Below are 17,620 nucleotides of genomic sequence, written 5' to 3'. Positions count from 1 at the left end.
AAGTGATACAAGATAATCTGAAAGTTTGTCTTAAGAATGTTGGGGTTGTGCGACATGAGAGACACTGGCACAGGGCTGCCCAGCATGGAGCGCCCTCATCAGAGAAGGTGCTCTAAGAGCAAGGCAGAATTGAAGCAGCTCCAAAGAGATGTGCAAATTTGGAAAATCTACTTCAAATGTTCATATGGCCTATGAACCATGGGAGAGCATTCCAAGCTCATCTTGGCCTCATCAGTCACAGTTGGATACACTGTAACTCAAATCTAATATAATGATGTCATTTAAGTCCTCTTTGAAAATGAAGGACACCCCAACCAACGTATATTTATCATCTTCCACTAGTAATAGAAACTCATACAGGGCAGGAGCTGTTTCTGTTTTGGGGATGGGTTTTTTTGTCTTTTGTTATCACAGTATCTGAAATATAGGAAGTTTACACAAGAATTTAATGATACTTATGACTAATTGACAGGTAAGGGTACATTCCATGCCACCATGATCATTCATGACATTACTTGGAAGCTTTTGGAGACATGCTAAGGGAGGAAAACAAAAAACACTACAGAATGGTTCTCCCTTATAATTCTTAATAAAGCTGTGGTGTTTCCATTACTTGTCAGCTTATTTCTGTGAAGTTTATAGTGCCTACATGCATCCTGGTAAATAAAGCTGATTAGGGATTTCTGAAAAATGGACTCCAAGCTCCTGGGGTGATCCATCTTAGAAATATAAGCCTATATTAACAAGGTCTCTGGGGCAGTAATAAAGTCTTGGCAGGTTTAGAAGGTCATGATATTTTATTTGTTAGGCTGATGGGAGAAGAATCTGGGCCCCAACAACTCTTTTTCTAATGGCTAACAAAAACTATTATTCTTGGTCTTCCTTAAGGAGAGACAACCTTATTGTTCTCATTTTTTTAGAGGCAACGATTCAAGTACCCAAACGACAGGCTCCATTTCCTAGGATTTCTGCCCCTCTGTTTACTTCATGTTTTATTCTCTGTAATACAAGTTTTAGTCCCCTGAGTATATATAGCTTAGGAACTACTTCAAAATTCACTCAGAACCTGAGATGACAGAGATATAATCATTGTAGTAGCAGAAATCTATTGTACCTTCACTGAAATTGTTTGGAACCAAGAAAATATGGTGGACATGGAATAGCAAGTAAGTGTGGTTGGATTCTTAATGGAAAACTTTTCCTTTAACGGCAAAATGTAAAGAAACCAAGTCAATCCAAATGCAATTTTTACAAATCTGCCATGTGGCAGGCACACTAGTCACTACTGAGGAAAGAAAGACAAAACTGAAATTGTGCTTCAATAGATTTAAATTCTTTGGTTGTTACTGTTGTGTTTAGTCTTTCAATATGTGTTACTCTTTGTGATGTTATGAGCCATGGCATACTAGACCCTTCTATCCTCCACTGTCAAGTCTATCTAAATTATATTGCTTCCATGATACTATCGATCCCTCTCAATAGGTTTGTATATAAAACTAAGGCTCCAATATCAGAATGCAGAACATGTGATATAAGCTAAATTCTGATCAATGCAAAGAAGAAGTCCAAACAAAGAATTATAAGAAAATAGAGAGGGATAGAGAGAGTTCCCTATCAGCTGGTGTGATCAAGGAAACTTTGTGGAGGAAGTGGCACCAGGGATGGGACCTGAAGGAATAGAGGGAGTAATAGAGAGTGTGCCTTCTAGGAATTGTGAAGGCAGAGAGGTAAGAGTGCATAATAAGGTGGATGGTTGAAGCATAGAGCAATGAGAGAGAACAAGATGAGATCAGACTGGCAAGTTTAGCTTGAGCCAGGCTGTGGTGGAAGTTTAAATGCCACACTGAGTAGTTTGCATTTTATTTTCAAAACAATAGACAGCCTCTGGAAGAATCTTCTGGAATTTTTTTACAGCTAAAAACCTCCCTCATTTTAGAGATGAAAAAAAATGATATCCTAAAAAACTTCAGTGACTTATCCAAGGTAAAACAGATTCAGATGCAAGAATAAAAGTCCAGTCTCCTATCTCCTTATCCAGTGTGCTCTCCCCAAACCATAACCTTCTTAAGTCACTATTTAATGATAGATCCAGGACTAAAATCCAGGTCTCCTATCTTCCTCTCCAGAACTTTCTACTGATTTTCCCTATAGGAGCTGAAAACTTAATGAATAAGAAGGTTAGAGTAGTTTTAATAAACTGAAGAACACCTCTTGCCCAGAATTACCTTCTCTTCTGTTGGGCATTACATTTTTTTTAGGTTTTTGCAAGTCAATGGGGTTAAGTGGCTTGCCCAAGACCACACAGCTAGGTAATTATTAAGTGCCTTAAGCCAGATTTGAACTCAGGTACTCCTGACTCCAGGGCCTGTGCTCTATTCACTGCACCATCTAGTAACCCCTGGACATTACATTTTAAAAGAGCATATTCTCTCCTGACAATCCTGTATATAAAAGAACCTAAGTAGAAAAGGACCATTCTTTGCCTGTACTTCCAAATGTATCACATAAATATGAATTCTTCAAATTTTAGCATCATGTCATAAAAACAAAATCATAAACTGTTCAGAGTTTTTTAAATTGAAACATCAAAGGATTCAAAACCCTGGAAAATCCATTTGATACTTTCTATAATGTGTCATAGGTGAATTGTAAATGGTTCCCCATGTTATGGGGGTTAGGACACAGCTCCCCAGAAATCTGGAAAATCCACAAAAAAAAAATGTTGTTCCTCCCTTTATACCAGAGAAGAAATCTGAATTGCTATGGTACTAAAAAATAAAATATTTGATATTATATAATACTATACATATTTATGTATTTCAGAACTTCTAAATTTTGCCTATGTTATCACCTGGTCTCTACCTGTCATCTGCAGCTTCAAAAAAAACTCCCAAAAATTCCCATTTAATTTCTTATGACTACCAGCAATATATCAAAACCACAATGGAAAAAGTTATGATATAGAAGGGATAACTGTATTATCATATACTGGTATATAAAGCTGACTGGGTAAATACTATGCTTTTATTTCCATCCAAGACCCTTGTTTTAAAGATTAACATCTACTAAGAGGAGAAAGTTTTGAAAGGGTCAGTTTCATTGTATACATTTTAAAACCAGGCTCAACAGAGAAAGTAAATATAGGGACATTAGGATTCATGTAAACTGGTACCTCAAATAAGATCTTATCTTAGAAGTCCTTGAGTTCAATCTTTTTATTTTTCAGATAAAAAAAAATAATGAGGCCAAAAGAGATTAAGTGACAGAAGTTGTGAATGGCTGAGCTAGTATCTGAACACAAATCTTCCTACTTCAAATTCAATATTCTTTCCACTGCATCAATTATAGGCACAACTCACTGGAGAGGAATTGTTTTCTCATATATTGGGAACTAGCTTCAAATTAAGTATAAATAAATGGGTGCATTTTAAACTGTGATCACCCAGGCAACTGGGTGTTGGGTTTATCTAACAATTTTATAAATAACCTGAAAGAGTGAGCAGTGAAATCTCCAGATCTATCAAAAGTAGCAAAATAGCAAACCTAAAAAGAGATAATGAAGACTTTATGTATCTGGACAAGGGGGTGGAAAAAATGGCCAGTATAGTTCAGTGGCAGTGTAAAGTAATACATTAAGGGAGAAATAAATCAAAATATACTAATAAGAGACTTAAGGAATAGATCTCATAGTCAACATAAAATAACTCTTCCCAGAAGACAACACTCCAATGAGTGATAAGAAGTGCCAATAAACTTCTAAGCATCTAAGGAAAGGTTTTATAAACAAAATATAAGACATTACCCTGTCATACACAAAACCAGATTGCATCTGATTCTAAAGAAACTATGTGCAGTCCTGGTTCATATATCTTAAAAGCAGCATGAAAAAAAACTGGAAAAAGAAAGGAAAATTGTGATATAGAAGAGAAATTCTTGAGTTTGAAGTTAGTCATAAGATCTGGTTCTAATCCAGGTGTTGACATATAAGACGTGTAAGACCACAGAATCACAAGAATGGGGGAGTATAAGGTGGAATGGTAAGTGTTGAGAAATGAGTCCAGAAAGATTATCAGTACTGGAGGGAATTGTGTTGAAAGAAGCACATCTTAAGATTGTTGGAGTTCCTCCTTTGAGGTTCAAACTCATGGCAAGTGTTGGGTAATGTATCCTGTGAGACCTGAAGAGGTCTGTTTTATTGGAAACAGGAATAGAAGCAGGTAGGGGAGACCTGTCAGAAAGACATAGAGCATTGCCATTGATGAAGAAGCCCCTAGAAGCTATAGGCACTATATTAATCGATGAGAATACAGAAAAGAAGCAAAAAACAATCCTTGCCTTCAAAGAGGCAATCTTACAATTTAAGACTGTGGGTGCTTAGCTGAATCAGGAAGAGTTTCCAACATAGAGAAAAATACAGATTTGAACCTCCAGCACCTTCTCCCAAAAAAAGGAAAATTTATGAAGCAATCCTAGAGTAAAATACACTGGAATACTAATCAGTACTAAAATGTTTTTAAATTATTCCCTAATGTAATCAAATTGGTCTGAGATAAAAAGCTTTTAGAAACTCCTTATTCATCAATTTACCTTTCATATTATTCTATGCTCCACCCCAGTGAGGTCTCCAAGAAAAAGATTCAGACTACAAAAAATTGCCTAGGATAAAAAAATTAATTAAATAAACATCACCACCAAAAACCCCAAATTCAAAAAAGAAAGCACCATACCCAATTAAAAATTAATAAAGGTTTCCAATGAAGCAAAGGAAGAAGCGGGTGCAGATGTACTGGGGGGGTCTTTTTATAGTAGTGTGAGAATGTTAATTAAAAGAATCTCACCATAAGAAAAGATCTGAGAAGGAAAGGAGAGAAAAGTTAATTTTAGGTGTTGCTTCATGGGGGGGCGGATAGGGCACATGAAGGAGGTGAGGAAGCTACATGAGTTACTTGCAGCAATTCTCAGGCTCCCCCCAAAAGGCTCAATTTAAAATTGGAAACTGCCAGAGACCTACTTAATGAAAATATCTCACCTCAGTTAAGAATGTGTTAATAGGGAGGAGCAAAGTCTAGCTGATGTTAGGTCTCTAAGTGAGTATCAAAGGAGAGTTAGTAGACATGTTAACTGTAGAGGTAACATTCCTCAGAGCTGGATCATATCCAACTGGAAGTGAGCAAGCAATGAATGACACATAGCAACTGAACAATAGCCCAGAGGAGACCCACAAAAGAAAAATGAAATCAGTGATCCTGAGGCCTCTGTATTGGCCAAATGGCTGTGACTTTGGGCTAGTTGAGTTTCTCTACACAACATTCACAACATTCATCTTAAAGGGAATAGCATAGATTGTTATAACTTATCTAAGAGCATGCAGACAGCCAAGAAGTGGAGTACAATTGTCATCTGAGTCTTTCAGCTCCCCCTGAGCCCATACCCTCCTCTTCAGGGGCCTGATATGTGGGATAACTAAAGCATCTCTGCTAGGTTCATGTTTATCTCAGAGGGATTTGTCAGAGCTGTAGACAAACATATTTCCCAGGTACAAATCAAAGATTTTCAGAACAAAAATTAGCAATACTTAGGTCTTCCGTCAAGTATCAAGGGTTCACTCAGATTCTACCCTTTCTTTGAGGCCTTCTGAACCACTATCATTTACTATACCTCTGCTGAAGTTAAAAACAGAAACAAAGGATCACAGATTTAGGGATGGAAGGGTTAGTTAATCAAACTCATAAAGGTTAAGTAACTTGCCCAAAATCACACAAGGCCAGGGGAGCCTGATTCTCCTCCAGATCTGTTGACTCCAATCTAATATTCTTTCCACAGTACCATATTGTCTCCTTACTCACAAGGACTATATTGGTATTTAAAGGTAAATGTATTTTACATATATAGCAGTTAGTCTATCTAGATTGCAAAATCATTGAAGATATAACTATTTGTTTTACTTTCTCCATGGTGGTTTGTTCATAGTAGGTTCTCCAGAAGTATTTATTGAATGAATAAAATAAAATGAAGTAATATTTTTCTAAATGAGACCTTCCCAGGGTTTTCATACACCCCCTGCAGGACAAGGTGAGATGTAGAGGCCATAAGGAGAAAGGGAAATACTGAGAGAGGACACATGCCATAGACATGGTGACCTCTGAAGCTTCTTGGAAGGTGCTCTGCCACATATGATATCCTTGCTCCATCAGCAGAGATGACAGAAGTAAGGAAAAAGCCCTTAGATTCCTCAGGAAGAAAGGGAAGCAACCAAAATTCCCATTTTTGCAATTACTAGGGACAAAGGCAACTTGCAATGGTCCAATAGAACTCATTCTCTTATGTGAAAGAGAAATTACTAACTTTCAGGGGGCCCCAAGATATTAAAACAACCACAAACATTTATTAAGTCCTTATTGTTTAAAAGCAATATGCAATAAGTCCTTAAAGATGATAAGTATAAAGTTTATATACAAACTAATCCCTGTCCTCAATGGAGAGGTAGTTTTGTATTACAACCAATCAATTAATAGCTGTTTATTAACTATGTTCAAGTCTAATTGCTATGGATACAAAAACAAAATTTAGAGTCCTCAGATAAGGCAGTCAAGAAGAAGGGTCTCTATCTTCATTCCTTTAACATATTGCTCTGTTTGGTGTAAATCTTTATTAGAAAAGCCACTAGAGATTGCACACACACACATACACACACACACACACACACACACACACACACACACACACACACAGTCAGACAAGGGAGAAGTGAGAGAATTAAAAAAGAGTGATTTTTCTTCTAGTGTAAAGAGGAGGATGGGGTAAGTCCTGTCTGTCTTTCTAATTTGACTAGAATGAGAATTGCCTCTCTAGAAGTACATTCCTCTCCCTATGTGCCAAACTTTTTTAGACTATAAAGCTGTTTTAGCTAACTAGAGACTCCAAGGTTACATTTATTTATTTCCACAAGGGAAAATGCTATCCACATGCAAAAGAACTGATGGAATCTGAATGCAGATCAAAGCATACTATTTTCACTTTATTTTGGGTGTGTGTGTGTGTGTGTGTGTGTGTGTGTGTGTGTGTGTGTGTTTTCTGTTGGCCTGTTTCTTCTTCACAATATGACTAATATGTTAATATATTTTACATGATTACACATATATAACCTATATCAAATTGTGTACTGTCTTAAGGAAGGAGGAAGGGAGAGAGGGAGGAAGAGATATGAAACAATCTTTTAAAAATAGATGATAAAAATTGTCTTTGCATGTAATTGGAAAAAATAAAATACTATTTGGGAGTGGAGAACTATCCCTGCTGATTCATGAAATTGAAAGATACTTCAGCAGCTCAAATCTAATTAATAAATAAATATTTATTAAGTTCCTACCATATGCCAGTCATGTATATACTGGGAGCCCTGTATTTACTAGGTGCTGAGAATGCAGAGATAGCTTTCTCCAAGGAACTTATATTCAATCAGTTTTTCTTAATTAATCAACAGACATATGAGGTATCCAAATGCAATTTTGTTTTAATGCCTTCAGAAGAAAAAAAGAACATTTTTAAAACAATTATATTTTTAATTTATATTCTTAAAAATTCAATATAACTACCATCTTATACTATAGATCTTGACTCAATTTTTAAACTTTGTAAAAACTTTTATCAGCTGCCATTTAGTCACTGAAAGAGCCACTGATTGCATTTGTAATGCTAACCTTAAGATCATCCAAAGAATGAGGTTTTGATCAAATAAGATATTTTTAAAGATTGCTTAGCATATAATAGACACTATGCAAAAAAAAATGCTTACTTCCTTCCCATCCCTTCCACTTCTTCTATAAATATATATATATATATATATATACATACACACACACACACACACACACACACACACACAATTTTGACATGACCCCACCAAAAAAAATTGTCAAATGGAGCTACAAGAGGCTACTGAGGGAGGCAAAAAATACTCTGCTGGATTCATTATTCTGTGAAAGTGTCATCCACTTTCACTGGGCCTGCACAAATTTATTATCCAAATTTCATAAAAACCTCAATAAGTATAAAATAAATTTAAATAAATTTTCAAATGATGCAGTTTGTAAGTTTATGGCATTTATATGTCTGAAGTTATTAAAGCTTAAAATTGCACTAAGACTTTTGGGACATGAACATACCATATTTTGGACACCTACTACACACAAGGTATTATATAAATGAATCTCTTAAAAAGGTTAGTCAATACCATTAATTTGCATTTACTGACCTGCATGACTAGGCTTGAACATTCCTATTCTAATGCAACATTATTCCAGACCCCCAACTCTGCTAAACAAGGGAAAGAAGCTTTCATAGTTCCAGCCCATTGTACCCTGCCACTACATGGAGATACACAACATTGTTCCTCGGGCTGAAGCAATTAAGTCTCTAGCCCTTGCTCCCATGTGATGTAGGCAATGGAGATGGAGCAAACACAGGTCATTGTCATACTCATATCCTGGCCCTCCTCACTCTCAAATTTTACCTCATATTAATCATTATTATTAGTCAAATACAGAAAAATGGCACCTTGTGGTTATAAGAGATTCAAAGGGCTTATTTTCTTTTCAGTATATGAAATTAATGCCTTTCTGTCTTTTACAGAAATGATCTACTATGCTGGAGCCATCAAAAACTCTGCCTTTCCAATTGGCAAGGTAAGTTATTTCCTAGAAGCTTAGAGTTCTCCCAAAGACTCAGGTCAGGTAATCCTGACTGTAATCACCACATTTTAAAAATGATGTTTCTTAGAAAGTATCTGGGTGTCATTTTGTATTTTTATCACAGTTACCATGGCCAAATATACCATATTGTTAGCAACATCAAAAGATTAAATAATACTAGTGAGTGTAAGTAGCCTATTCCTAGTGATAACTTGTATATGAGAAATGATATAAAACATTATTTGGAACATGCATGCCCATCAAAAATATAGGTTGGAGTGAGAACAGAGAATGAGAGAACACAACACACTCTGGGGTGTTGGATAAATCCATCAAGGAACTGATAAGAATTACCCAAGTTGAAAAATCATGGATGGAGTTTGGGTACTACTAGGGGAACAGAAACTATAGCATAAGCATATACATCCTTTTCTAAAACAAACAAACAAACAAACAACAGCAACAACAACAAACCTATTCTTCACCCTTTCCTCCCTCTCAAACCTGTACCTGACTCCAGGGAAACATTTTCTCTTATAAAAACTCCATCCTTCATTCAGCCTCAAATCTTTCTTTTCATTTTCCATCTCTGAGTTCCTTTTCCTTAGGGAATCATCTCATTGAGGGCCCCTGGCTTTCATTTTCTTTCTTGGACAGCAATTTCTGATTTCTCCCCCCTCAAGGTCTCTTCTCCAGATTTTTCTTCTCTTTGTCTTTTGATCTGATGTTATAGAGCCATGAGCAAGAAAAACAGCTTCTTCACCCCTAGGAGCAAATAAGCCTATAGAAAACTTTCCCTGATTATAGGGGAGTTTTCTACTTTTGTTTTATGAATAGAATGTTTTTCCTTTTCTGAGAAGATACCACTGACTACCATCTGGTATACAATGTTTTCTGCAATAATTACTTTTATTTATAGTTTAACAGCATCTTTGCTAATTTCCCCTAATGAAAAAACTTAGAGGCAGAGCATTATTTTTTAAATATATGTATGTATATAATCCCTCAAAACATAAAATTAATAAAACTTAAACAGGCTACAACACTTATAAAGGCAAATCAGTATACCATCCTTTAATCAATCACTTGAGGATGTGGTAAAGATACAACACCTGGAGATTCTGTGCCTTTAAAGCTCCCCTTAATCACAAAACCAAAGAACAGTCTCCAGAGATTCAGATAAGATCCCAGACTATCAGATAGTCACCCAAGACCCAAGAGACTTCTTCATCTCCCTCTAGTTGTAGAGATCTTTTTGAGGAAGAAAACAGAGCCAGGTCCTCCCTCCAGTCCTCTTTCTCTGAAATGGAGCTGGATGTCCCCTTAAGGTTCCATTTTGCACATGGGCAACAACAAAAACATTCTTATTATAATAATCAATCTGTCATCATCATCATACCAACAACAATAATAGTAAGGCAATTAGATGGCACAGTGAATAAAGTATTTGCTTCCTAAAGTCAAGAAAATCTGAGTTCAAATTTGGCCTCAGACATTTACTAGCTTTGTAACCCTGGGAAAATCACTTAGCTTCTATTTGCTTCAGTTTCCTATAACATTTAAATAATAATATCATCTTGTAGAATTTTTGTGAAGATCAAATGGGTTAATATTTGTAAAGTGTCAGACATATAATAAGCATTTAATAAATGCTTGTTACCTTCCTTATAGTGCTTTACAGTTTCTGGTTTTATATATAACATCTCATTTGATCTTCACAACAATGCTGTGAAATGATATTGTCATCCTCATTTTGCAAATAAGGAAACTAAGACTGAGCAAGTTTATAGGATATTCAGTTTTACTCAGATAGTACGTGACTGAGGTAATTTTCAAACTCAAGACTTCCTGACTCTAAGTACAATTCAGTGTAACTTGTGAATAAAAACCTAAACCATGTAATTGCTAAGAAAGAAACCATACTCCTGGTTCCTAACACGAGTGCTATGCTCAGCAGAATGTAGATTAACTGTTCTCTCTCCTCATTGCTCTGATGAGAACCAAGAAACCTAAAACCAAAACTTCATTTCAAGACAATCTGAAATCTTAAGACAGACTGGTACTTTTTTTCCATCTTCTTTTTTTTTTTTGGTTTGAGTTTTATTCCACAAACTGGGCAATGTGGAAATATGTTTTACATGATTGCACGTGTATTACCTGTATCAGATTGCTTACCATCTGAGGAGGAGTGGGGAGATGGGAGAGAGGAAAGAATATAATTTGGAATCCAAACTGAAGGGAAAAAAAACAACCAAATATTAAAACTTTTCACATGTAATTGGGGGGGAAAATAAGAAAAAGAAAGAAACCAGAGCTTCCCAACATAGATCCAACTGGCTCCATTACCCCTATGTTGGCATATCCTCCTAGTAAACTTTTCCCAAACTAAAGCATACACTTCTGATCTACAAACTTCATGTCCCATCCTTCAATTACTTCAACATTTCTTATTTCCACTATGGTAGAGTGACAAAGACTATGCCCCAGGGCACCATGTTTGTCAAATTTAGAGGGGACTGATAATATTTATCATCTACAGCATATAGAAGCAACAGAGTTCAATATCCAGTTAGCAAGAATTAAAACTGGAAAATTAATAGGGCAAACTCTAATTCAAACTTATCCTCACTCCTTCCTCATTCTCTATTCCCCATCCCCTAATGTATTTAAAAGTAATGGCCTAATATCCATGTTTCTCAGGCTCTATTCTCCCACCTCAGGGTTTTGTTGCACCTTCTCAATAGGAGGCTAGTTTCATGCCATTTATTAAAGGTGTTATTTATTTGTGGTCCTTGCCTCAAATAAAAATCTTCCTAGGTAATAGTTTCACCACAAAACAATGAAATACGTTTCCCATTAGCAAGTCTTTTGTGAGTGACTTCTATAGAGTTCACCCTTGGCTGTTTACTAAAAAAAAAGTATGATTTTTTTAAAAAACTTAAAACAAAGAAGGTGAGAAAGTTTAAGGGGAGCATTTTCTCATAATTTATACACCCTCTTTATGTATATAAACATAGGTGTTCAATACTTGAACAATAAACAACTGGGAGATAAGATACCCATCAGTTGGAATCTTTCTCATACTGATTACACACTTGCTCCAAGGGCAGAGGGGAGGCAGAATCAATGTTTCTGAAAGGCCAACAGTGAAGTGGGAATCCTAAAATAATCATATCATTCTTCTAATAAAGTATTTTCTTGATAACCCTTTGTACCTCAGTTTTGATGGTGCCAAAGGACATTAGCTTAATATTTTGTTTTTGTCTCTTGCAGGGAGAATATCACATCTTATTGAAACTATACAATGAAAACAATTTCACCATTGCTTGTGCCAACTTTACTGTCCTTAGCTACTCACCATCACCCTTTTCTCAAGCTCAAAAGCATGGCCAAGTGTAACTGTATAAGAAAGTCCAAATCTCCACAATTAGGCAAGCTCTCCAAGAAAACCTCAAGTCAGCAACAGAGGGACTGGGCTGCAAGAACCAATTTTCACCAGAAGCCTCAGGTGCTGGTTTTAAGCCCCAGGAGCAGATGTCCCCAGAACCCTCAGGTTTAATTAATCCCATGAAATTAGCTATCTCTTTCTAATGAGTCTAGCATTAGTAGTTAAGGGCTCCCTAGTCCTCATTTGCTGTTTTCTAATTGATCATCAAAGACCAAATGCTCAGCTTTTTGACTCCTTGGGGATTTACCCAAGGAGTTAAACAGAATGAAGAATCCAGCTCACAGAGTTAACCTGTGATTTGTTCAAAGAATTTCAGTACTGTATTGGATTTGAAATTTAATTTCATCTCCCTGATGCCTGGTGTTAGAGCAGTGCAATCAAATCTTAAACTAAATGTGGAGCTTTAAGGAGATGCCTACCATCCTTGCAAATGAAACCATGTCAAAGGCCCACCAGATAAATCTGATATGAAAGGTGTATTAAAGGTAAATCTGAGATTATGCCACAGACTGAATGTTCATTTGTGGACCCACAGATGTGCAGATATATTAGACACAGATGAGAAGATACATTAGAGACCAACTAATCCAATTCCACTTCTGATCCAACCTTTATTTGAACACTTCTAGTGACAAGAAACTCACTGCCTACTTCACATAGAACCTGCTCCATTTCAAGACCAATCTAATAGTTATTTAAAGTCTAACCTTTTATTGCATTGATCTGTACTTCTACCCTCTTTTCTAGTTCTTTCCTCAGGAGACCAGCAGAGAGGAGAAACCTCTCAGAATTTGAATAAAAGTGTAAAATCCATGGTTTTCCTCAAAGGTGCAAGTTTTCTCATCCTTAAATGTTCCAAAAAGCCTACCCTAGATAGGCATGCATACATTCATTCACTCACACATGGGAACAGATATTCCTAGATTCAGTATAGACTCAGTAACAAATGAATAGGTTTCCTTCCTCCATCTTTCTTAATGCTGAAGAGTCCTATGACAGTTATTGTCCAGTCTTTCAGTCATGTCAGACTCTTCATGAGACTGTGGACCACATATCCATGGAGCTTTCTTGACAAAGATACTAGAGTGGTTTGCCATTTCCTTCTCCAATGGATTAAGACAAATAAAAGTGACTTACCCAAGTTCACTCAGCTAATAAGTGTCTAAAGCCAGATTTAAACCCAGGTCTTCCTGACTCCAAGCCCAGTGCTCTACACAGAGCCACCTACCTACCTTCTAATGACAGTAAAGCCCCTTATTTTCATATCATCTTTAGGGCTATCATAATGACATTTTGCTTACTGGAGCTAAGGAAAAAAGATTTATTCTTCAGTCTCTTATCAACCTGTCAGCATATATCGATTTACCCCTCTATTTTGAAATCAACGATCCCATTTTTCCTGGTCAGGGAATTGGCTCTGCTAGAGGCTGAAACACAAAGGATTTAGTTAAGAACTAAAAAAGATAGAGTTTTACTTTCAAGTCAACAAAGTGTTACTACATTTCCATGTACAAGCCTATCTTACATTCATGGTGGTCTCAATAAATTTAAAGAATTTAAAACAAAACCTTAAATTTAAAAGTTAGCTTCTGATGATGACTATCCACAAGGAATATATAAATCCACTGGAAAGAGTCTGGCACAACTACAATTATGCCTTCCACATCACAGGCAGTAAGGGCATGATTTTCCACAATCTGGAAAATCAATGTAAACTCCCCTCCACCATTAGAGAAGCAGCACGAATTTTTTCTTTTTCTTTTATGGGTCTTTACAGTATTAAAGGATAAAATATGTTGATATTATATAATACTATACATATATTTTGTGCTTTTCTGGGTTTATAAACTTTTTCTGTGTCATCAGCTGGCCTTCACATGCCATGTGTGGCTTCCACAAAACTCCCAAAGAGTTTCCATTTAATTTCTTATGCCAACCTATGATATAGCAAAACCAATGTGGGGGAAAGTTGTGGTGAGGAAAGGAGATTATATCCATGGAATACTGGCGTCTTGTATATATTCCTGGGTTACTAAAAAATGTTTTGTTGTCCCATGTTCTCAAAGAAGACCAAAACAACATCACTTTGTTAGAGACAAGTTATAGTGTGCTGACTGTGACTGATCAGATCAATATGAGTCTGGAATGCTCTATCATAGGTCAGGCACAAATAAGCCATGTGAACACCTGGGTGGTTTCTCTTAACTTGTGCACCTCCTGTTTCTTTTGAGAGCCTACAATTCTGCTCTGCTCGTAGAGCTCAGCTCCTTCTATGATGAGGGCACTCTATGCAGGGTGTTCCTGTGCCAGTGAATCCCATGACTCATAATCAATTCTAAAGTCCTTAAGAGAGACCTTGAGTGTCCTTGTATTCACTTTCTTTGACAATCATGTAAGTCTACCTGTTCTGTGTGAGTTGTCCATAAAATAGTCTTTTTGACAAGTGTATGTTTGGCGTTTGAACAATGTGGCCAGTCCATCAGAGGTGTGCTCTTTGGAGCAGAATTTGAACGCTTGGTAGTTTAGTTCAAGAAAGGATTTCAGTATATGAGATATTGAGCATAATGGTGCAGCTCCCTATTTCCAGGCTCAATGACAAAGAGTTCTTAGCAAAAAGAATATCTTTTTGGAGAACCAGCTGCTAAATATTTACCAAAAGAATCCTGTTTGTACTAGTAGTGCCCACTAATTCAGAAACAGCACCCCCCACACTCAAATCCAATTTACATGCTTGTCAGGACATCACCTCCCTGATGTTTTGGTCTTTTTCGAGAATGAAGGACAACCATTATTATTATGAAGACAAAAGGCTATCTTAATTCAGAAGGGACCATAACCCACACCCTTTATAACTTATACCCAGCAATTGGTCATCCAACCCTTGCATAAAGACATCAGATGAAGAGGAATCCATTACCACCTGTATCACTTTGGGAACTAAAATTGCTCTGATTATTATAAATTTTTACAAATTATATAAATATTTTCTCTACAAAGACCAACGATTACAAATACCTCAAAGGAACAGGATATTCACAATGCATTTTTTTAATAAAGAGAACACTGGCAAAGGTGTTAACCATCTTTTCATAAAAACAAATATAATAGGGGCAGCTAGGTGGCACACCGGATAGGCCCTGGAGTCAGGATGACCTGAGTGCAAATCCAGCCTCAGACACTTAATAATTGCCTAGCTGTGTGGCCTTGGGCAAGTCACTTAACCCCATTGCCTTAAATTTAAAAAAGAAAAAACAAAGGTTATTAGTGGTGTAAAATTAACATTAAGAAAGGTAAAGAAATCTCCTGCTCCATAAGTGAGACTGAATAGTGTCACTTCATGTTGTCACCTAGAGACAAAGATGACCCTGTGGTTGTACACTTGCCAAAAAGACTATTTTATGGACAGCTCACACAGAACAGGTACCTACATGATTGTCAAAGAAAGTGAATACAAGGACACCCAAGGTCTCTATAAATCCTTTATGGTTTTTTTTTCTGGCTGATCAGTAGACCTATCTCTAAAGTTCTAGAGAAATATTACAACCTCCCTTTCAGTTGTTATTTTTTTCTTTATTGGTACACAGGCAAAGAAGACCCCTGAAGGGAAATATATGAATGTTCAGTTAATAATTGTGCTTCCTCCCCTTCTCTTCCTAATATAATTACCATGTATTTTCATCCTCATGGATCAGTGTAATTTTCAATATAAGGCTCTCCCTGAAGCAAATGTTTTCCCCACAAACCCATACTCCTCAAAAACCCTAGAAGAAAGAGGTAGAATTTTTTGTCTTTTTTTCTTTAACCCTTTCTGTCCTGATTGTTTTTAAAGTTTGGTTTGGGGGTAGCTAGGTGGCACAGTGGATAGAGCACCAGGCCTGGAGTCAGAAGTAGCTGAGTTCAAATCCAGTCTCAGACACTTAATAATTACCTAGCTGTGTGGCCTTGGGCAAGCCACTTCAACCCCATTGCCTTGCAAAAAAACCCAAAAAGTTTGATTTGGTTTCCTTAGACCCTGGGCCTATGGGCATATGCTACCAGTTGGGGAGATAAAGAAAGGGTGGGGGGGTCATATCTTCCCTCTCTCGCTATAACCAGTGACTCTATCTTTAAACTAGCTTTCATTTCAGTATAAGATTAAACAGACTCACCCCTTCCCTTGTTTATATCTTGCTTTTTTCTGATTCCCATACTAAACTAACCATAGGTTCATCACTTTAGCATTTAATGGAAACTTAAAGAACATCAAATCCACCTTCTTTTTTCAGAAAAGAGACCTAAGACCCAAAGAGGTTAATGACCCATCTGGAGTGACACAGTAGGAAGTCCCTGAGGGAGGATTTACACTCAGGTCTTCCAGACTCTAAACCCATCTCTACCATCCCTAGAATGACAGCAACAATAATAAAGAGAGAGACCACTGGCAATGTTAATCATCTTATAAAAACAAAGATTATTAGTGTTATAAATTTAACATTAAGAAAGAACGCCAGATTAGCAAACCTCTGACCAGCTGCCAAAACCCAGATTGATTTCCCACCATTCTTCTATTTCCTATATTATATTGGTAGGAGATTGTTTGTATTGAGAGTTCATTTGGTTGACAGAGGAAAGCTGTGAATGAGTTAATTTCTCCCTGCTGTGTCTTGTAATAATAATAAAGTTTCTTCATATGATCTCTACCCTAAATGTGTATAGCCTGGTCCTTTTATCATGGCACAATGGTTCCCAGGCTTTTAAAGTATAAAGGCTTTATTTCACTATCAGGAAATTTCTCAGACCCCAGCAACTAATAGTTTTACCAGGTATATGTTGGAGTCAACTCAAACTGGCTCATGAAAAGCAATTGTTAAAATTTTCAGTGTGAGAATTTATCCCCTCAGAAATCAGTAAATACTACAAATCAGGTCTTGATTTATTGTTTCATTGCTCTCTTGACTTAAGAAAGTGATGGAGAAAATCATCAGATTTTTTTCCAAAATATGCTTAAAAGTGTGTCATGGGTACATTTGGGGGGGGGGGGGGGGGGGAAGGGAGCACCAGGTCTTAAATAATTGCTAACAGAGACCTAGTTGCACCAGTAGTACTATTGCTTCAGAAAACAAATGATGACAAAATTTTAAATTTAGATGAGACATTTGGGGCAATCTACCCTAACCCATACATGAAAAAAGAATCCCTTTACAATTTACATTCAATATATGATCATCTAACCTTTGCATAAAGACTTCAAGTGAAAGAAAACCCACTATTTCCTTTATCACCCTGAGATGTGTGATCATTCTATTTAACAAAGTTTTTCTTTACAAAGAATAAAATTTCAGAGTATCTCAAAAGACCAAAATGTATCATTCTATCCATGATAGAAATGTCCATTTCTTTTTTGTTGTTTATTTGTTTATTAATTCATTTTTCCAACTTCATGAAATGGTAACTTTCAACAATCATTTTTCTATAATGTTTTGAGTTTTACATTTTTCTTCCT

The 17,620-nt window shown here is 36.5% G+C and overlaps 1 protein-coding gene across 1 annotated transcript in view; it reads left to right on the top strand.

The window, feature by feature from the left end:
- The window catches only part of LY86 (lymphocyte antigen 86), a 147,060-nt gene extending 129,928 nt beyond the window's left edge, over positions 1-17,132 (top strand). Inside the window, 3 exon segments of the mRNA XM_074208361.1 lie at positions 8,632-8,684; positions 11,964-12,048; positions 12,051-17,132. Of these exon segments, the coding sequence (XP_074064462.1) occupies positions 8,632-8,684; positions 11,964-12,048; positions 12,051-12,097 (185 nt within the window). The 3' untranslated portion in view covers positions 12,098-17,132.
- Positions 17,133-17,620: the final 488 nt, after the last annotated feature.

Source organism: Macrotis lagotis, chromosome X, assembly GCF_037893015.1.
Source record: "Macrotis lagotis isolate mMagLag1 chromosome X, bilby.v1.9.chrom.fasta, whole genome shotgun sequence".
Taxonomy (NCBI): domain Eukaryota; kingdom Metazoa; phylum Chordata; class Mammalia; order Peramelemorphia; family Peramelidae; genus Macrotis; species Macrotis lagotis.
The sequence above is the reverse complement of the archived record's forward strand: the minus strand, read 5'-3'. Positions and strand labels throughout refer to the sequence as shown.